Raw genomic sequence first — 21,923 nt, 5'->3', positions numbered from 1 at the left:
GTGTGGCAGGGACTTCAGGTGTGGCCAGTCCTCCAGCAGGGCCACACCCATTAGGCCTGCAAGTGCCTGTCATCCATCCTACAGCCACACACATATACACACACACACACCCTGCCTACACATACAATAAGTGGAACACAGACATGACAGCATTGTGCAGAAGACACACACATCACAAAATAATAATAATAATAATTATAATAATTATAGTCCACCCCGAGTCCCCGGAACCGGGTCCGTGACAAATTATGTGAATATTTTATACAGTAGCTACTGATTATATAAGATAGACCTGCATTCATCTATTTTCTGCCACATATCTGAGTCCAGGTTGCAGAGACAGCAGTCTAACCGGAGGTGTCCAGACCTCCTTCTCCCCAGTTACCTCCTTAAGCTGTCCAGGAGGGAAACTGACACATTCCCAAAGCAGGAAAGAGACATAATCCAGGATTGCTTCCCAGTTGGACGCCTGAAACACCTTAACTGGAACTTTAGGTTATGATAGAGCAATGAAAGCCCAAGCTCCATCCATATTACTGCACTGTTCCTTCTGCTCCATTCTTCCCCCACTCACTAACAAAACACCTGAGATACCTGAACTTTACTGCTTCTGTGTCTGCAGTAAACAGGAATACAAGAGTAATAGTCTATAAAATAAATAAATATTAAGGTAGCCTTTTGTTGCACTTTGCAAAAACTCCTGTCTTTATGAATAGTGGGTGATTTTACAGTGAGTACCATACAGCAGAGAGAGTTCAAGGCTTCTCTGAAACTCTGTAAATAAAATAAAGTTTAGGTTTTATAGAGAAAAGACTTCTGAAACTTCTCAAAGTCCTTCTGATAAACTGGTAAATGAATTCAAAGGCCATGTGTGATGTGCACAATAATGTGCATCCTTCTAAGGCTCTGTTGCTTTGTTGTATTTGTTTGTTGCTCTACTCCAGCTTGATCAGATACTGATGTTGCAGCCAGCGGTGGACTCAGACCAGCACAGTGTATCAACAGAAGCCATGCAACCACAGAACAAGGAGAGAGCCTATAGGCAAAAACTGCTGGCCTATCAGGAAGCCCAACAGAGACAAGTCCAACTTGTTCAGAAGCTGCAGACCAAGGTAGCTAGAAATGGATCTCACAGTTTAGACACCTCTACATGTATGCCTTGAAGCTTCCTAACCATCCGTCTTGCATTTGTCTTATATAAGGTGATTCAGTATAAGAAGAGATGTGGGGAACTTGAAGAGCAAGTTCTGGAGAAGACTTCGGAAACTGAAAAGATGAGATTGTTGGTGTGTTTTTACGACAGTATTAGAATCAGTACTGCTTCGGTATAAATTAAAAATTTAAGTTTTATAAGCCTACTAGAGTCATCTAGAGGTTCATTTGCTCCTTACACCCAACTGACTGTTAAGCTGATGATGCATGTTTAAAACAATCTTATTAAGCTCTTTGTTTTTTATAAATTTCAAATGCAAATGATCTCGCCTGATAAAGAAGGAATGTGGCACAATGCCGGGTGATATTGATAAAGTCAGTCTTAATTATTATCACAATTGCATTACAGTCAAATAATTAAAAAAGTAATGTTTTACATTTTTGCCCTTTTTAATCTCACACAAAATAATTATTCAAAATTAATTTAAATATAATTTAAAACTATTAGCTATTATAACTCAATCTGGAATTTATTTTAGAATCACGTTTAGGTTTTCAGACAAATGAGCATATTGTAAATGTATTGGGTTTGAGCAAATATTGGTATTTTACCTATACCATTTTACTACTCAATATACAGTATCACCATTACTAATGAGTTCACTGTTTAATAAGCAGTAGACTCTGTTTTTGTGTGATCTTTGTTAACTTGGGCAAAGTTAGATTTTTGATGCTTCTCTGCTCTGTGGACTTGCTTTCAGAAAGTACCACTTTTTTAGTTCCATTTATATAAAAGATGTATGTAGCCTCTGTGACCCACTGGTTTTTAACACTGAAGCTTTAGTGTTAGCATTTGTCTGCTCCGTGTTGCTTGTCTTGGATGCAGGAGTAACCTTATTTTGAATTTTATTAGCTAGCACTAACAAGCTTTGTAAACAAGCCATGTCCAGAAATTGTACAGATGCACAAACACAACATCTTCTAATTAGTGATAAGTAATATAAATAAAACACTACAATTTCCCTCACCAAAAGTTAAGCACAATCTTCCTGGGTGGTCTGTACCAAGAAAACCCTATTAAAATGATTTTTTAAAAATGGCTGAGGTTAAGTGTACTGATTTCACTGAGGCCTGAGGGCAATGATTGGCTAAAGCCGCCCGTGTGGGAACACCTATAAATCAAAGATACCAGGCTGTAAATTTTAGCTCAGTTTTGGTACTAACCTCAAGTGGCCATTAGAGGAACTGCATTTATTGGCATTGTCTTTTACCCCTGGAAAATGTCAAACACTAAATGTACTGCATTATATAGTGTATAAGCTGTTTTAGACACACAGGTAAACTTTATTATGTCCCACTTTTATTCAAATGCACTTAAATGTATCAGATTGCAAAGCCCACGCAGAGACTTTTGATTAGTACACTGTAATTATGGTGATTTTTGTATATGGCCTCATGGTTATCAGGATGCCCGTAGTAGTTTTGTGTGTTTGTTCAGCTGCAGGGCCACCTAGACAAAGTCGAGTACCTGCAGCGGGTTGAGCAGGATCTCAACGTAGCTATCCAGAATAAGTCAGCTCAGCTGGAAGAGGAACAGAAAAGGTGAGTGGTGGGCACTATGCAGTGGAGGTACCCATGTTACACAGGCAATAAAAAAATGTGTCTTCTACTCATAATTAATACATAACACTGTAAAAAGTGCACAAAGTAAAAATCCATAAATCAGAAAAGCTGTATCAGAAGGGAGGGATGCAAGAAATTTGCTTCTGTTTTCTTTTTCTGTTTCGTCTTGAGAAGCAGAAATCAAGTTGAAATATTTCTGAGAAATGTTTGGATCAGAGATATTCCCAGTAGTCGCTCGAGCTTCCCTGCAGTTCTTCCTTTCCCCGTGCTGCAAGGGAGAGGCTGAAACCTGCCCTTGGCAAATGACCTCGGCATCCAATTTGTCAGAGAAAATTAGTGGGACTGTTTTGACTCTGTTCTCCAGAACATTTTAATAATGCTCCACATTAAACGTGGGCCAACCTCTGGAGCCGAGGCCAGATTTTAATGCCCAGTGATTTATACAATTATGGAGCTTTATTTGAAATACCCGTGGTGCAAAGTCTGCCAGCAATCAGTCATTTTTATTGCCTAAATATCTCACTTATTGCAGAGTTACCAAGCTCTGTTCACTTTAGCACTTTGTGTAATATAAGTATAGTGTAGAGATAAGTCCCACAGCTACCACTTACAAGTCCTCATTATTGAATCCCTCTTTCCTCACATGTCAGTTCCCTTTTAACTCGATATCATCCCATTCATGCAAACAAGGGTTTGGCTGCCTCTCAGACAGATAACCAAGCAAAACAATGTAGCGTGCTTTACTGTAAGAGGGTGTGTGTTGAGTGTGAGAATGATGTAAACATTTGGTAAATGACTCTACAGGCAGATCTGGTTGATATTAAATCTTATTCAACACAGATATTGTAAAACTGTCACACATGTTTACCCTGTAAGCGCAGCTGGCAAGTGTGGATCTAAAAGAAATATATGTTTGAGTGATAATGCTGACTATAAGAAGTTTGGGTTCTGTGACAGGGTTTATAGGAGGCTGTCAACACGGCTATTTGTCACTTTGTCATACGATGGGTTTTTTCCAGGAGTGCCAGCCTCAGCCAAGTGAATTCCATGCTGCGGGAACAGCTGGACCAGGTGGGCACTGTCAACAAGGGGCTAACCGAGAGCTTATGGAAGGCCCGTGAAGATGCCGAGTCGTGTGATACTCGTTTGCGGAGAGAGCAAGAGGTGAGAAAAACCTCAGGAATGAGGTGCTTGAGGCAGAAAGGCAACGGGGTTCATCCCTTTCTGTATAGAGATTGTGCAATTAAACTCCTGTTGAGTTCACATGGGGTGGGAATTCCATTCATAGCCAGTTTTGTCAATTCATTCTCATTCCCTGTTCATTTCACTGCTATGATTTTTGAGTTGTTGTTTCCTGTGAAAACATTCCAACTGCTGAGGGGGAGGAAAATTTTGTGCAAACAATCTGGCGTTCGTGCTGTAAATGGGCTACATCTGTTGATTCAGGGAAATCCAATTATTTGTATGTTTGCCAGCGTGAGTCCAGGAGTTCTATTATTGCATCTGCTTGGGATCACAATAAAATTAAAGGTTGCTATAAGCAGCCCACACCACCTTAACGCCAGGTTCTACTCCGGTTTGCTGCTTGTCTCTGCAGACGTGTGCCTCCCGGTTGAGTCGGGAACAGGCTCATGTCAGAGCGCTGTGGCGCCAGGCCGCCTCCCTGCGGAGCAGTTTCACCCAGCTAAGGACGTTCACTGACAGGTGAGTGTGGCGTGCTGCCAGAATCCCTCCGGCAAGTCAGAATTCCACAAAACCCCCACCTTCTCCTGTGAGTCTCACAACTGTGACAACAATCCACCTCTCTCAGCCACACATCAAAGTGGAGCAGGTCAACAAGGTCATTGGCCCCTGCTTATTGTTTCTCACTGTGGGGAAATACTGCTCAAGGTGCCTGCACTCACTGTTAAAATCATCCATCAGGACGAAGCCTAAGCTGTTGTCTTCAGGGAGACTTGGCTTCTATAGTGCTGAACCACTGTATTGTAGAGTACTTTGCTTTTATAGTCAGTGCTCAGTTCATAGACAGCTTTGTCATGTCAGATGCTGAGCTGCAACTTAAACTTAAGACACTTCAAAGAGAGCTCAGTTCTCAGAGCTTAATCATGAGAGGCATTCATCATCTTTTTAAAAAAAAAATTAGGATAAAAGTTTGCAACTGAATGTAACCATCATCCGCTTTTCTTATGCTTTAAATAATTTCAAATGTCATAACACATTCTGCAATCCTTATTTTCAACAGAACTCTGTCTGATATGCGTACCGAGTGTGTCGCAGCTAGCCGGCAGCTGCACGCTGCCTGTATGAATTTAGAGGCCAGAGTAACACAAGGAAGCCCCTGTGGTGGTGTGGAGATGTCCGCTCTGGAGAGGCAGCTGAAGGACAAGCTGAAAGAGGCTATGCAGCTTCAGGCTCAGTGCGATGCAGAGAAAGTCAAACTCAATTCCAGGTAAAGGCCTCCCCAAGTACAAATGTCAAGATTAAAGTCAACGTGTCAAGATTAAGTACAAGATGGTAAAGTTAAAGTCAACATCTCAGAATTAATGTCGGGATGTCAATATTAATATCAAGAACAAAGTCGAGATGTTTAGATAAAAGTCAAGATGATGAAAACGAGGTGAAATCTACTGAGTTAACTTTATTCTTGAAATGTAAAGTGTAATATTGACTTTTTACTTTTTCTCTCAAAGCTTTAACTTTATTCTCAAAATGCCAAAACTCTTCTTCCTCTAACTTTTATTTTTTCAGCTCAGCTTTATTCCTGACATTTCAACTTTTTATTGACTTTATTCTCAAAAAGCAACATACCTAAAAGAAATCTACCATGTCTGTCTTTTAACTTAATGTGGTTCTTGTGTTCCTTTGTGAAAATGTCCTATGGTTACCTTCATTTTGTTTAACAACCATCCACCGCTGGTTTCAGACTGAATATAGTAACTGAGTAACTCAATCTGTGGGTTAGACTAACTGCTCTGGGCCGTCACTATTCCATTTTCATAAACTGAAACAGGAATACTGGCTTCAAGGTCATGTGCAGTGCGATTGGTTGATCATTTAGGAAATTCTTATTTTTCTATGCCTGAATGAAAAGACAAGTATAATCCTTTTGATGAAACCCCAAACCTTTATATATGGAGTAAATCTAGTTCTTTTATCTAGTAATGGGAATCAAGTCTTTTGTGCCATCTCTTGTAGACTATGAGCAGAACATGATAGCATTGATGGTCTAGAGGGAGGAGTACATCCCAGTCTCTTTCTGTCTTCTCCTTGATGTCTCCTGAACTCTCCTGAACCCTCTTTTCATGGTCTATCTAGAATCCTGGAACTGACCGACACAATGAAGCACCTCCAAAGCCAGAACAGTGAGAAAGATATCAGCCTCAACACCATGCAGATCAGTCTGGACAGGATGGTAGGACCTTGGGAATATATGGTAGGAGGTGACAGATAGCTAAATTGGCTCTAGTCTGGACCTGAGGCTTGATAAAGTCCATAACTTCCTAGTCTAGAGGGCTGCAGTCTGGGGAATGTCAGACTTACTCCATGTACGCTGCTTATCTGACTTAAATGGTTTCCTGCTCAGGAGACAAGGCGAACCGAGGATAAAGCAGAGATGGAAATACTCCACACAGAGATCCAAGCCCTCCAAAAGATTTTACACCATGTTCACCAGGTCGGAACAAAACAAAGTAGTGAATTAGATTGTGAAGCTGTTATGCAATGAAGTCAATAATGCCTTTTATTTTTACTATAATTTCTTTATAGTTAGTGAGCAGTGAGGGGGACGGCTGTGGCCCTGAGAGTGTGTCATCCTCGCCTCTTCATGGCCGTTCTCCTCTTAGGAACGCTACTGTGATATCAGTACAGAATGCTCTCTCCAAACACCAGAAACAAACACAGGTATAACAGTTATCTAACACAAAGTCTGTGCGCTTCTTCTAATTTATATCTGCAAAAGTCAAACTTTTGGGCATATACTTGTAGTATGTAATTTCAAAGAAACAACAATCTCCCCACTTTGTAATAACAGTTTTGTGTTTATAAACACACGTAACACATGTGTTTATGTGTTAAGAGTGTGTTTGCCTTGCAGGTTTGTGTCTTTGATTACATGCTTTAACATTACCTAGTCCTCTTATCCACAATGAACTTTAAATAGTTTAAATAGTTTATTGCCTATAAATGGAATGAGCTACACAAAACTGTGAGGACATTAACTACTACTATAAGCTACTATGAAGTGATTTTTTTTTTCATTTTTTTACTTTTTCTGTGATCATTATTTGTCATATTTGTCAACTTAAAAAAGTTAAAACTTAAAAAAAAGTTTAAAAAGTTAAAAAGTTAAAAAAGTTCCTACCTCAGCTGGACTGATCAGAATCAGCTGATTTGTTTTTAGGGTGTTTAATAAAGACATGAAAAACTTTCATACCTTCACATTCTGAATATTTTCCAAGTAACAGGGCCACAAAGCACATAACGGAAACTTTGCAGGTTCAGAGTCAGTTCATTTTTGCAGCATTTTTGAGCCATTGTAGCTTTACAAATCCAGGAGAATGTGAAATTTTCAGGGCTGAAAAACACATTTAAGATCTGTTGATGCAACGTGGAAATGTAGTACTTTTACATCCTCTGCAAGTGTCACAGTCTAAACTCAGAATCGTGGGTTTGAATCCTTTGGCTTAAAGCGCCTTAAAGTGACTGTTGTTGTGACTTGGCGACTTGTTGTAATGTGGCGTTGTATGGGTAGAATTTAATGAATTGTATTGGCGATTCTAAATCAGCTTCAGGTATGAATGAGTGTGAATGGTTGTCTGTGTCTCTCTCATTGTTTCTTCTCATGTAACTCTGTGTTATGTGAATTTTTATGTTGCAGCCTTTCAAGCATAAAAAGCTCAGTCACTCACACTGACATATAACCTGCAGGAGCTACGTGCACGTTTGGGGGCTGCTCTGGAGCAAGTGGATACACTGCGCGAACACCAGCAAGAGAGGGACGCTGAGAGGAGAGAGTTGGAGCAGAAGATTCAGGATGTGAGGCGGGAAAGTCAGGAGGATAAAAAAGCTCTGGAAGAAAGCCTCAGGGACAGCAACAGATATCACCGCTCACTGGAGCTCATCTCCAGGTACATCCTCACCAAGTACTTCTACTTCTTTTTCTTGACTACACTTTGATTTTGGCATTTAGAAAGCTATTGAACATGCTTTGTCTCTTTCATGTCCACTGCTTATTTCTTTCACCACATCACACAGTGAAAAAAGCAGCCTGGAGAAGCTGCTGTCGGGGCTTCAGCAGGAAGTGGACTCCCAGCGTGCTGAGATGGAGGTACTACGGAGCTCCTCGCTAGAACTTCAGAGACAGAGGGATCTCCTGAGGCAGCAAAGGGAGGATCTAGAGATGCAGCTGGCACGCCAGAACACGGAGGCCCAAAGAGGGTACAGCAAGATCACAGAGAATGACCATTACACAAAGCACATCCTGACAGGCGTGATTGTTTTCAAGCCCCATTTGTTTAGAGTTCAGATCAGTAACACATGTCATTCTCCAGCAGGCAATGCACCCACATGACATTTGGATGAAAATGTAAATGATTTACATAGCATTACTGAACTCATGCATGAGGGATACTTTTCTTTCCCATTTTCAGGGTTTCTTGGGCTAAAAAATTTGATTAGCTGAGAATTGGAGAAGGACATGCAATTGAACAAAAAACAAGAAAAACAGAAAAAAGAAAACTCGGCACTTATGCCAACATTTCTTCATTTTTTTTAAAGTACAGATGGATTACTGTTAAAGGGATCGTGTGTGAGACCAGCAGAACAGTGGTGGGGAGTTAAACATGTGATATAATTTCTGTTTCAGTGAGAGGAGTTTGCAGGAGCTCGAAGGGAAGCACTCGGATCTGCGCAGGGAGCTTGTGATGGTGAAGGAGGCTCTGAGCCAAATCACCCTGCAGAAGGAGGTGTTGGAGGATGACAAGGCCAGCCTCACTCTGGCTCTCTCCAAGGTTAACAACTCAGCTCCTCAGCGCAAGTTTTGCAAAGTTTCTCTGAGATCTGTCATAATTCTTTTAATATTATTTGAATCACTCTGCAGATTGAGTCTCAGAGTGCTGCGCAGGAACTGGCCTTCAACAAACTCCAGAATCAGGAGGCGGCGCTGAAAGATTCTCTCGACAAAATGGCCGCCCTTAGTGAAGGCTTAGCAAAAGACAAGGTGGAGCTCAGTCGTATTCTGCTGGAGGTCAGTAGCCATGCAGTTCCCCCATAACATACAAAAAAAGTAGAGAGCACGAGGTGAGATGACTAACTTGCTCTGCTGTGTGCTGCACTGTGAGTCACAGATCTGTCATCAGGTGCTCCCAAACTTACAGTATATAAATCATATAACTAATATATAAAGACTATAGGGTTGATTTTGATCAAGAGCATATTATTTGATATTATTGACTTGGAAAATTTCTCTTGGTCTCACAAAGTCATATAGCTCTACTCTATACCTGCAGTTTTTGTATCCTGGTGATTGCTGAAATTAAAGTTAATTTAGAAAATAAATAAGTGCCCAGAGGTGTAACCAAGCAGACTTGCTACTAGAAGGAAAGGAAGTAAAATGAAATATCCTGGCTTCCCTTCCAGACAGAAGGAGAGAAGAGGGAGCTCTGTGAACGTAGACGGGAAGCCGAGGCGGAGCGGGCAGCAGCCAGAGAGGATGCAGCGCGGGCACAAAAGGAGATGATGGATCTGCTCGCCGAGAAGCAAGCCCTGGAGAGCTCCCACAGCCACTTGCAGGATCTCTGCCAGAAGCTAGAAGCAGAGCTGAGTCTCCTGCAGAAGGAGAAAGCTCAGGCCCTGGAGAAGCGCTCGCAGGTCAGGCCGCTCACGCTCCTCCCTACTCCCGACGCCTTGGAGAATTGGCTGATGTTATTAACAGCTTTCAGCAGGTTCACGGAGCTTGTTGTCACATTAAAATGCATAGGAGGTCCTGGATGCATCTGCTGTGTTTTTTCCTCTCACATTTGATATGCAGCGCTCCACTGTGTGTTTTATATGTAACTTGGGACATAACAAGCAGAGGACCTTGGTGAACAAATGTGAACTGGAAAAGATAAATAGACAGACATATAATATCCAGCAGGAGTTTTGGTGAAAGCAGCAATAAATTAACACCTAAAGTATTTCCATTCTTCCTCAGCAGATCCAGATCCCCCTGTTCCGTCCTCTAAAGAATGAAAAGAATCCTCTCCTGCTGTATTATCTGTTCTGAATGTGAAACTGGGATATCCATGTTGATCTGAGCAAAAATATAACAAACCTAAAAAATCTGACAAATTCCATCCAAACATTTTTAGATAGCTTATCTGTAAAAATAAATCAAACTTGGATGAAGCAAACCCTGTAGCGGCATGCATCGCACTGAGCTCATGTTTCATCCCCATATTGGGGGCCTACACACATCCATAACATTGGTGTAATTCATCCACTTGAATATTTACCTAAGGAGAGGCTGAAAGACATTGTGTGCTAATATTTAGTTAGTGTGAGTTCATTTTTTTTGTTTGGTCCAAAATCAAATTATAGTGATTGTTGCTTTTCAAACATTCTGCCGCAGTGAAATATTAGAAGTAGCAGGGGTTGGTTAAATATAGTGTGCTAGTGTGTCAGTAACTGGTACAGTATATTAGGGTCATTCTGAGTACTTACTGATAAGACTAATCACACCTTAAACACTGGTCAGCACCAATTAATAGTTTCAATACACTGCACCAACTTATTGTCTCTGATGTAGAGGAACACAAACAGCCATTGATGCAATGCATGTTTGACCGGTTTTCTAATAATTCACTGGTGGAAACTTCAAAAGTGTATTTTAAGTTAAACTTCAAGACTCAGCATGTGGAATAGGTGGCTACTCAGAACAAGTTACAGCACTGGAAAGACTTCATATGGAATCACCCGACTAGTGTCGTGTGAAAAAGCAAGTTTAGTACAGCCAGTTAATATCTAGCTTGTAGAACCACCTTTATATAAGCAATAAGTTGATTGTTTTTTTTGTATGATATTTTCAGTCTTTCGCATGGTTGTGGATGAATTTTGGCCCGCTCTTCTTTACAGGGTTGCTTCAGTTCATTGTGGTTTGCAGGTGTTTAAATATGCGCAGCTCTCTTATGGTCTTGAAGCCTGGACTTTGAGTTTGTCATTGCAAAACCGTGATTCCTTTTTTTCTCCCACTCTGTTGTACATTTGCTGCAGTTCTTGGGGTCATTGTCCTGTTGCATGAGCCAGTTTGGGCCAAGCTTTGGCTTTCATACAGATGGACTCACATTTTACTCTAAAAAACTTTGGCATGCAGAGGAGTTCGTGGTTGATTCTTTGACTGCAAAGTGCATCACATCATCAGCCCTCCTTCATTGTGTTGACAGTTGATATGAGATTTTTGTGCTGTGTTATTTTTCTCCAAAAGGGGTGGTGTCTTATGGTCAAACATCTCCCCTTTGGTTGTGTCTGTCAAAAGATGCAAGTTTGTGAACAAATTGTGGTGTCACATTGGTTGTAGAGAAGAGGCTTCTTCTTGCCAACCCTTCCAAATAAGCCATACTTGTTCTTTTTTTGCCCCCCTTGTACTTCGATGAGTCTTTACACACTAACTAAGGCTGTAGAGAGATGAGACAGTCTGACATTGGGGTGAATTCACACTTCTGGGAAGGCTTTGGTTGTGTGTTAACACACACTGTAATGCTCCAGATCAGACAAAATTTGTACTTTTATAAAAGCTGTTGACACTTAATAGTGATCTACTAATTAAGTGCATCTTTTTAACATATGGCTGCTACCTACCCTTTTAATTCCTACAGAAGCTGTGAGAGTGGAACCCTGTGAAGCTTCTTTCTCCATATGTATATATTGTATGTATTATATTTTGTATAAAAAAAAAAAAAAGTAAGGTTGGACCCGGGAAGCTTTATTCACAGTAAGACAAGAAAAGATGGGCGTGTGTTACTCAGGTGGCTGCTAACAGCGGTAATGGAGCTCTGGGAGAATCTTTGAAATGGGAGAGAATCAGTTAATGAAGTCCAGAGCTGTGAGGTTGCCTGAGATTGCTTAATGATTCTCAGCTTAGAAATCTTACTTTGTCCGGGGAGAAGGGTGAGACAAGGGAGGGGTAGCTGGTAGGCAGGCTGGCAAATACTTGTTTCCAAAGAAAGTCAGAAAACATGAATGCAGATGAAGAACAAATCCGACTGTGGTCTTTTGACTCCACTATAGGCAGCAGGGAGGTTTCAAAAGCAGTAAAGCAGGAACTCCAGGAGGTAAACTGGGAAGCAGATCAAACGCAAGAGTTACTTTGCGAAACTTGCAGAAATCTCAGTTACACGAGGTTGGCCGATTTACCACCAAAGTGGAGGCGACAATCTGGTGGAGACACTGCCACAGCCGGTCCTTAAGTACCTAGTACTGATGAAGGTAATGAGTTGCATGTGTGCAGAAACAAACCCGAGAAACGACAGCTCTGCCCAGCTCTTCACCTGAGAGCAAGACAGAGAGAGAGAGAGAGAGAGAGAAACCGACAGCATATACTCATATGAACTGAAAGCTCTTGTGCTTATTATAGAAGCAAATCAATATGCTTTTAAATTAAAATAAAAAACAAACCTTCCCTCAAAATGATTCAGTCCATTCTTCAACTTATTTTCTTTGCAAACTTAAAACAAAGGATGTGTGAGACATTTATTATTTATTTTTGGAACCATTTTGTTAGTTCCATTATTTCACGGTTGAATCATGTTTCAGTGCAGTTACTATACTGTTACGGGGCGCTGTGTCTCCTAATGAATGTTTATGGAGGCAGGAGGTCTGTCTAAATTTAAAATCATTAGAGCCAAATTTTTTAGTGGTTTAGTATTTATTTCTGCTAGAATTTTCATGTTTCACAGGGTTCACCCACCTAAAAGGTTCATTGTCCTCCCCAAAAGACACATCACTGTAGTTTCCAGGTCTGAAATCTTAAACCAAAGAAATTATTTAAACTCGCAATCTTTGTAATGGCCTCCAGGGGGCCACAGCTCTAGTTCCAAAAAGACTCCATATATAGATGTCTGTGTGAAAATAGCCGTCAGCTCCTCTACTCTGTGACCTCAGGGAACAATTTACTAATTGATTGCTTTTTTTTAGGCCATATTCAATCAAACATGAACTTTATTTGACAAATTGTGATGAGTTTTGGAGTCGGAAAAGGGGATTATCCAGGGTATAATCATGAGATAGTCCTCTGTTTCACAGTCAGATCTGCCCCTCATTTCAAGACACTAAGATGGCAACAGGACTTCACTAACCACTGGTTGAAGTCATGGTGTCCCTCTCTCCACTCCTCTGCTACCCTGTGTCTTCTTCAGTTTGGATATTGCTGAAATACAAGTTGTTCAAAAGGCATCTCTGAACCACATCAGCTAATTTGCTTTCAGATGGAAAGGAGCAGCAGCGCTAAACTCAAGGGCTATGTTGGTTGCCCTGTTTAAAGGCTGACCCAGACACCCTTCAGATGAACCTCACCCCGCCCCCCACATAGCAAGCAGGTCTGGCCCGGATCTGGTATCAAGCCGGCACTGCTGGCTGACTTCTGGCACGATAAGACATATGTCATCCAGATATGGGTCAGGTCTGGCAATGTAGCCACTGTTTGTGCGATGGAATGCCATATCTGGCCGATTGTGGTTTAGTTTATGTGGCCCAGGCTCATAGAAAACAGGTCTGGCCCGGATCCGGCATCAAACTGGCACTTCTGACTGACCGGTGTCATGGCAGGGTGTATGTCAACCAGATGTGGGCCAGGTCTGGCAATGATGGCACTATTTATGTTCCTATTTTCCTATTTTAGTTAGAAGATCCAAATGTCTTGTTGCAATACTATACTGCTATGGTAGCCAAAGTTTCAAATGCAGGTTTGACAGGTTTGTGAGTGGGCACTTTATCCAAAACCTATTGAGGGTTTACTCATGTTTACCACTGGGTGGTTGTAGCTCAGGAGGTAGAGCAGGTCACCTACTGATCGGAAGGTTAGTGGTTCGATCCCTGGCTCCTCCAGTCTGCATGCCAAGAGTGTGAATGTGTATGAATTTAGTTAGGAAGCACTCGGTTTAGAGAAAATGGGTGAATGTAGCATGTTGTATAGAACACTTTCAGTAATCTTGAATAGTGAAAAGCGCTACATAAGAATCAGTCCATTCACTGTCTGAACAGAGTTTTGTCATGTTACTTTTGAACTATTATGCACATGTTGTTATTACATGGCTTGATTAAGGTACACATTAGGCTGACATCTGGGGCCAGAGCTGAAACTTCTGGGCAATGACAGGGCCACCAGTGTGTCTGCAACTGGTCTTGTGCTGGCCCATGTGTGGGCCACCTCTGGCAAACCTGATCTGGGCCACCGAAGGGCCGTCATTCTTTGCGGTATGTGGGCCATGTGTAAGCACATTGTGTGGGCCAGATCCAATCCATACCAATGTTGCTATGTGGGCCCTTATATCCATGGTTTTTCTTTATTTCATTCCTTCAGTTGCCACACGCAGGTCGTGGCCATAGGTGAGGGTATCCATCTGTCTCCCACTTGTCACGAACAAGACTCTGGCTGAAAATAATCAAAAATGTATTTGTCATAAGTCTGTTGTGAATTGCAAATGCAATATTTTAATGTTTATAATGATGTTGTGTAAAGAAATGTTTTTTTTTTCTGCCTGTGCTCGTCTCCAGGTCAAAAGGCAGTTGCAATCTGTGACAGAGGAGCTGTGTGCGTGCAAGAAGGAGCTTGAGACACAGACCGCAGCCATAAAGAGAGCTACCCATGACAGGGAGGAGTTGGCCAAGGACAAGGCAGCTCTGGATGTCAAGCTAAATTCCGCTGACCGAAAGGCCTGTGGTTTCACGCAGGAGCTGGTTGCATTGAGGTCTGTGTGTGTGTTTGTGCGTATTTGTTTGTGTGGTTGGACCTCTGAAATGTTTGGGACCAATTTGATATTTAAAACCAGCTTCACCAGTTTGTTTTTTAGCATTTGCATTCAGCATAAATTGGAGTTAGGCTTGTATCAGTAATGTTTAGTTTGAGAGTGCAAGGAATGAATGTAAGTGAGCACAGTGTCCTCAAAAGCATGGGTGTATCTCTGTGTGTTTGTTTAAATAAAACCAACTGCTGTCGGGTATTTACGGTCATTTTGACTTTTTTAAACAAATTTTACTTTCTAAAGCGTAGCGAGTCTCGTGTAACAAGAGTCTTTAAGTAACATGGTTTTATTTGGAAACTACGCTTGTGATGGATTATTGGGTTTTATGACCTTCTACACCTAAAAGGTTCAAAGGTCTTTTTTCAGCACTCAAACCGTTTTACCACTGTGTTGCAGAGCAGAGAAGGAGTCCCTGGAGACGGCCCTGTTCGAGAGCCAGGAGCTTGCCTCGTCTCTGGAGGCCGAGCGCTCCAGGTTGGAGGGGGAGAGGCGCGGCTTGCTTTCAGCTAACGAGGCCTTGACGCGTGAGTAGCCCTCTCCCTCAGAGACCCCACTGTTCTCTTTGCCAAGCCCCCCGGCCGTGAAGCCTTTCCAGCAACCCACAAGAGATCCATATTTCAGCTGTGAGCTCTGCAACAGCTGGGCTGCAGCATCACTGGAGCTGCTTTCTCAGCTGACCAGGGTCTCACCACTCTGCACAAACATACGCATGAATCAGATAAGCAGGGGTTAAAGTGAACTGAAACGATCCAGAACAGCCCTGCGGCAGCTTTAGTTGATCAGTGGTTATATCTGATAGGCAGTTTAATACATATTATTATAAATTAAGTTAATTTTCTCTGTGCCGCAGTCTGGCTTTGCTTACAGTTGATGCCATGGAGACACTTGCTCAACAAATCAGAAAATAATATTATCCCATGGTCACGCCTGCATACTTCACACACATCCTTTTAGACTCCCCTGCAGATGTGGTATTTTTCTTTTCTTGCTATAAAACAAGTACCACAGGACGGGAGTGAGTATAATTTTTTTTCTTTTAAGTGGCAGGTAAACCTAAATTAAACTATTCAAACTTCATCAAAAACAAAAAACCTGCTGTAACTGAAAAATGTTATGTTTGGGAACGTCACTCTCAGAGATAGGAAGGTTATTTTGAAGAGTAAACATGCCTCAACAAGAGATATTTGACAAACACATTTAAAGCTTGCATGTAATGTTACCACTTTTTTCAGAGATAGTGTAAAAGGTCTTAAATTGAACGATAATGAGTTTCTGTTTCTTAAAGGTTTTATTTAAGTTTCTGTGCGTTTAACAGCTGCAGTTCAAACTGGTTAGTTTGACTTACCGTGGTAAAGCGTGGCGCTTGTGGTGTCCATGGTCAGTGTTTGGTTAGGTATTGGGTAACAGTTAAGTTTGAATTTAAGCTAAAGAAGATGTTTAGTATCATTTGCCAAGTTCCACTTTTATGCTAGCTTTATGTAACATCCACTTACGCTGCATTTCGTATTGTATTAGTTTGTCCTTTCTGTCCACTGCACCTCAAGATCTTTGGGTCTACAAATGAGTGCCATTAAGCTAGCATGTTCTTTGATAAAAACTCTGAATAAAATATTGCTGCTTCTGTAACATCAGTGGTTTTTAAAGTTTGTCTGCAACTGAGGTACATGGATGTATTTACCTGTGCAGGTGAAGCTGCTCAGATGCGAGCAGATGCTGAACGGCAATGTGCACAAGCAAAAGAAGAAAGAAGTAAGTTGGAGGAAAAGCTGGCTCAAGTTGAGAGGAGTACCCTGCTGACTTTGACCAGCAAACAGCAAATTCACAGAGAGCAGCTCGAAGCAGAACGTCAGCAGAAGGTGCACTTTGAATTTGCTGGTCTCACTGTCTATTAATCTGTTAATTGTACTGAAGTGTCTGTTTGCTGGTCCTTAGGAGCAGCAGCGTGCAGAGCTGATGCTTCAGCGGGAGCAGGCCGAGGAGCAGCTGCGCAGACAGTGTGAGGAGCTGCGTGCGCACAGCCAGAAGGAGCTGCAGCAGGTGCGAGAAGAGCTGGCCAGGCTGAAGCAGGAGTTCGGCCAAAGTCTCCTGCAGGCTGAGAATGAAAAGCAGCAGGTACATGAGGTGGTCTTTGCAGGTTTCTTATGGTTCTTATGATTGTCAGTGATGTTTAAAATGTTTGTGTATTTGAAGGTAGGCCAGGGGACGACATCGCAATTCTGAGCATGCAGAAGATCTGCAGATGAAATATAAAAGGACTGGAAGATAATACAATTCCTAAAGAAAGCAGAAGAAGCATGAGTTACAACAGAAAAATGAGTATGCAGAATACAAACAGGGTTACAAACAGGGTTGCGTGCAGGTATAACCAGTGAGAGGAGGAAAAACACAATCAGGTGAAGGCAATCAAGGAAACATGAAGAAAGGACCTTAAAGTAAAGGAGAATAGCACAGAAAAACAATAGTTAAAGTAAACCAGGAAGTGGAAATGAGGAAGACAAAGGTTCAAATTCATTGGTAAGACAGAGGGAGACAAAGACAGGGAAAGAGTGCAGACACTAGGACAATATAAAAATTACTGACAGTAAATGACAAGTACGAACTGTGGAACCGATTTCTTTTTGTCCAAGAACCAGTGGCCAAGTCAGCTTCTTTTTCTGAGCTACGTATGAATGATTCTGACCTCGCAGTGTGTTTTGATCAGGCTTTGTCTCAGATGGAGGCAGAGAAGGCTGTCCTCACAGAGAAGCTAGCATCCCTGCGAGAGGACCTGGCCACAGCGGAAATGGATATGGAACGCCTGCAGAGGGAATCACTTCGCAAACAGGAGCAGGACAAGGTAAAAATATGACGGGAGCATACTGGCTCTGTTCACGTTTCCTTGCCGTGTTGTAACTCGGCTGACCGGTTTGTGTTTTCATATGCTGCAGAACCAAATGGCTGTCCTGCAGTCTGAGCTGCGTGAACTGCAGCTGCATTTTGAAGAGTCTTTGAACTCGCATGAGAGTGACAAAAAGAGTCTCACTGAGCAGGTCAGAGAGTTGAACCAGCAGAGAGAGCATGCGCAACAGGAGGTAGGAACTTTTAAAAAAAGTTGATGTAAGATTTTAATTTAACCTATTTTGAGTTTATTCTCACGAGTATCATAGATCAGACCAATCAGTATTCACTGTAATACATAATCATTGTGAATTAAATACCAGCCACAGGTACCAACCAAAGGACCCTGAAACATTACTTGTTTTCTGTGATTATACTTTCACCACATAATATCTAGGAAGGTACCGTGTCTCTTGTTTTTTTGTTTTTTTAAATATATGGTGTATCAGTTGGCTCTCACTATATTGGCACAGGTTTGTACAGTAGTGTCACAGAAATGGTTCGGAAACTTTTAGTTTGTTTGGCTTGGCATTGGATGGGAGACCTTTCATCTGCTTCTGCTGTGAGGGAGAGTTTGCACCAATTTGTACCAGTACAAGCGAGAGCCATTTACCATAAGCCTATGTTGACATTGGCTGGTGTCACAGAGCTTTGCTAACATCAGGGTGCCATCAGGTGCAGCGTGCACTGGGCCAAATCCTGCAAGGAAAGGTGGTGCGGTGTCCTCTCTTAAGATTTCTACTCAGCTCGCAGTTTCTGTGTCCTTTTCCTGTCAAGTCCACAGGGGAAAAGTTTGGTTCTGTTGACCTTAATATAAACATTAAAGTGCAATTAGAGACTATAATTTTGGCTCAGTGACATACCTCTCGGAGCCAAATGAGGGAGCCGTAAATCTCATCTCTCAGGGTTGCTTAAGGTCAGGAATCCAAGCACAGGGTCGCTGGGCGTTTTAGTGAAATAACAAGCTCACACTCACCTCATTAAGATGTAACTGCAGAGCTGTAAAGGCCCCACCATGCCATGATTTAAAAGCTTGGCCTTCCTGGAAAAGGAGATTGTTTATCTGTGTGGGGCTTATTGGTTTCATTTAAAAAAGAAGCAAAATTTAGCGTCACCCTGTCTTCGTGCTGTCTCCTTAGTCGTGTCAAAGTATAGTGAATGGGGATGAGTGGAGCCAGAGCACAAGAGTTTTGAGGTTTGGCCGGCCCTCCCTACCATATATCAAGTTAGGCTTCAGCAGCGTTGTCATATTTGGCCACCCCTGCTCGCTTCCTTGTTTGATTATTTTCACTAATCCCATCTCAAGATTCTCATGTCAGAAAGCAGGAGTGAGGACATGTGACAAAGAATCGAAGAGCATGAAAGACGAAGAACGATAAGGGGAAAGAGGTAGAACGAGAAAGAGGAGGATACGGTCTCTGGTACCATAATATCAAATCAAAGTTTAAGTTAACCCCTTGTGTAAATAAGCCAGCGGTGGAGTGTTTATTTTCTCCGTCGCAGCAGCGAGAGGCTGGCTCCGCTGGGACTCCGGGTCCCCCTCTCCCATCCGCATAACACAACACTGCTGCCCTCATATTCTCTGCCTCCTCCACTGCCCTCCACCCCAAAAAATCAGATAAAATAAAGTAGAGTTGGGCTGGATCAGCACTGGCTTGTTTTTTCTCACTTTAGAGTTTATAAGGACGAACCATCTTGTGTGGCCTCTAAACATAACACTCTTCCTCATCCTCATCCTGCTCCTTGTCCTCCCTCTTCTCCCTCCTTCTCCCCTACCACTTCACCAGGGGGGCTGCTGTTTATCATGTTGCTGTCTTCGCACTGTGAGCTGCAAAGAGGAGACAGGGAGAGACAGCACCTGGCTAAAGGCCCAACTGGCTCTTATGCGTGCCCCGCTGAGCTCGGGCCTCCCTTCAACACACAAAATGTTGCCATAAAACAGAATATAGGTCAGAGAGTATTTTGAGATAGTGCAGATAATGCTTAAAATAGGAGATGTTGAGGAATAGCTTTCAAACAGTGAGGCTATGATGCATTATCCGATCCTAAGTCGGCATGCAGGAGGATTTTGTTACCAAATAAATTCTGGGCTGGAGCGAGAAGAACTCAAGAAAAAAGCTCAGTGTTTCTAAACTATTTATTTCATTTTCTTGCTCTTGTTTGTGACCCTCTAATTTTCTTTATTGATACATCATGCCTTTAATTCTCTGTAACTTTCCCATGAAGTTGGAGGGCCTCCGTCAACAGCTGCACGAGGGAGAGGATGGACGTTTTAAAGGGCAAAGGGAGTTGATTGAGGCTCACAGAGAGCTTCAGGGCTGTGCACAGGAGCGAGACAAGTTACGCAAAGATGCTGTGGACCTGAGAAGGCTCTTGGGTAATGAGACCCGAGAGAAAGAAGCCATCCAAGCCTCAAACCAGGAGCTGAGAGCTCTCGTCAAGCGAGCCGAAAGTGATAACAGCAGGTATGGCTGCCATGCAAGGCACGTTGCTATAATCGTCCACCAACAGTGGATGTTTATCATATTTTTTAATGTGTAAATATTAACCACGTCTTGACTAGTTTGAGACGAGCTGTGGAGGAGAATGAGCAGAAAGTGGCCGTCTTAGAGGAGCAGAGGAGCTCAATGCAACAAGAGGCAACAGCTCTTCGGAGCGGCATGAGAGAGCTGGAGAAGTCTCGTCTGCAAGCGCGCAGAGAGCTGCAGGAACTGCGCAGACAGGTGAAGAATGACTGAGGTCACTGGTTTCCATCTGATTTATTTGAAATGAAGAATTATATCGGAGTAATTTGTGCTGTGCTGACATGAACAGGTAAAGGTCCTCGAAGGAGAGAACATCCGGCAGAAACAGGAACTGCGAGAGCTGCAGGCCAGGGTATGTGAGGAGGAGCAGAAGGAGGAGGAGGCACGTCGTGAGGCTTTCACCCTCAAGCAGAGAGTGCTGGAGTGTGAAGCTGGCAGGGAAGCGGTGCTAAACGAGGTAGAAGGCCTCCGGGAGTTAGTATGCTAACAACACGCTAGAGCAAACATTCAACCTTGGCTAACATACCTCACATGTCACACTCACACAGTGACAGTCAGCATGAACCATAACACACTACTGCGCAGTGGGTTTGAAAAATCCAAATGTTGCTCAACATTTTAGCAAATTATTGAATTATAAATTCATTATTCAAGCTCTTCAGTCCCATAAATTCACATTGAGGGTCCCTAAATTCCCATGACCCCTTCCAGCAGTAAGTGAATATCGGGTGGATGTGTGTATTCTGCATGCCAGAATAAATTGATGATCATTATGATATATTAGAACGCTGATTAATGATGATGTTTCCCTTTTCAAACTACATATAAACCAGTCTGTAAGCTCAGTAAACCACTTTAGGTAATGGCCAATATATTCTCCAGTTTGATCTGAAACAGGCCGGACCAAGAACGTTTTTAACATAAAACATCTCCACATTATCTAAAACCAATCTGAAAACAAATGATCAAAAATAAACTCGTGAAAATAGAAGCAAAAAAATAAGTTACACGTAACAGCAAGTCTGCAAAAAGTGCAAAACCTGTACGTTCAGAATATTTTGGAGCTATACAGCAGTAACTTCATTTCTTTATAAGCAAACATGCAACATTGCTACAGTGGTTAGGGCTATCGCCTCACAGCAAGAGGGTTGTGGGTTTGAATCCACTGGCCAATATAGAAGAACAGTTCTATATTTCTTATTCCCGATGCTAAATACCTCTCAGCATTAACTATGTCCCACCAAAACACACTTTGTCCCACATGTAGCTTGTTGGGATCCCATCACTTAAAGTGGTCTGCATCTTTGAAACTCTTCCTTTAAACCCAAATGGAAAATAAACAGAAAGAATTGACAGGATTGTTGGTTTCATGTTATGATTTACTCGTGAGACTGATGCCCTTTTGCGTTTTTCTAGAAACAAGTGCAAAGGGACACCCTCATCTTCATTTGAGAAAAGCCTGATGTATAAAACTTAAACATTTGCTATTGGAGGAAAGTTTGTTTTTATTTCTCTGACATGTAGTGGGTTATAAAGAAGGGTCAGGGTTCCACAGTATATTAATCAATTGCTGTTACTCCTTATTTTCTCATTTCTGAGGCTCTATCAGTGAAGTCGACAAGCTTGTCATCGGGAAACAGATGAACTTCTTAAAGCCATGTTGTTTTTATTTACACAGCTACATTTAGGCCACTAAAAATCCTTTGGAGCATGATTGGAACTACAGTTATCAATAATAATGTTTTAAATG

The 21,923-nt window shown here is 42.1% G+C and overlaps 1 protein-coding gene across 1 annotated transcript in view; it reads left to right on the top strand.

Annotated features, from left to right (window-relative positions):
* crocc2 (ciliary rootlet coiled-coil, rootletin family member 2) overlaps positions 1–21,923 on the top strand; it is a 43,456-nt gene that overhangs the window by 14,016 nt on the left and 7,517 nt on the right. The window contains exons 4-26 of the mRNA XM_082524070.1: positions 945–1,112; positions 1,203–1,286; positions 2,651–2,754; positions 3,795–3,939; positions 4,373–4,479; positions 5,018–5,224; positions 6,091–6,187; positions 6,359–6,448; positions 6,541–6,675; positions 7,702–7,901; positions 8,029–8,211; positions 8,639–8,783; positions 8,873–9,019; positions 9,412–9,642; positions 14,524–14,717; positions 15,168–15,295; positions 16,458–16,627; positions 16,704–16,883; positions 17,473–17,607; positions 17,699–17,842; positions 19,875–20,113; positions 20,212–20,371; positions 20,463–20,630. Of these exons, the coding sequence (XP_082380196.1) occupies positions 945–1,112; positions 1,203–1,286; positions 2,651–2,754; positions 3,795–3,939; positions 4,373–4,479; positions 5,018–5,224; positions 6,091–6,187; positions 6,359–6,448; positions 6,541–6,675; positions 7,702–7,901; positions 8,029–8,211; positions 8,639–8,783; positions 8,873–9,019; positions 9,412–9,642; positions 14,524–14,717; positions 15,168–15,295; positions 16,458–16,627; positions 16,704–16,883; positions 17,473–17,607; positions 17,699–17,842; positions 19,875–20,113; positions 20,212–20,371; positions 20,463–20,630 (3,561 nt within the window). The remainder of the gene's footprint in view (positions 1–944; positions 1,113–1,202; positions 1,287–2,650; positions 2,755–3,794; positions 3,940–4,372; positions 4,480–5,017; positions 5,225–6,090; positions 6,188–6,358; positions 6,449–6,540; positions 6,676–7,701; positions 7,902–8,028; positions 8,212–8,638; positions 8,784–8,872; positions 9,020–9,411; positions 9,643–14,523; positions 14,718–15,167; positions 15,296–16,457; positions 16,628–16,703; positions 16,884–17,472; positions 17,608–17,698; positions 17,843–19,874; positions 20,114–20,211; positions 20,372–20,462; positions 20,631–21,923) is intronic.

The sequence above is a fragment of the Aulonocara stuartgranti genome (genome assembly GCF_965226115.1).
Source record: "Aulonocara stuartgranti genome assembly, chromosome: 23".
In the NCBI taxonomy this organism is placed as follows: Eukaryota; Metazoa; Chordata; class Actinopteri; order Cichliformes; family Cichlidae; genus Aulonocara; species Aulonocara stuartgranti.
This window is presented reverse-complemented; position numbering and strand designations above follow the sequence as displayed.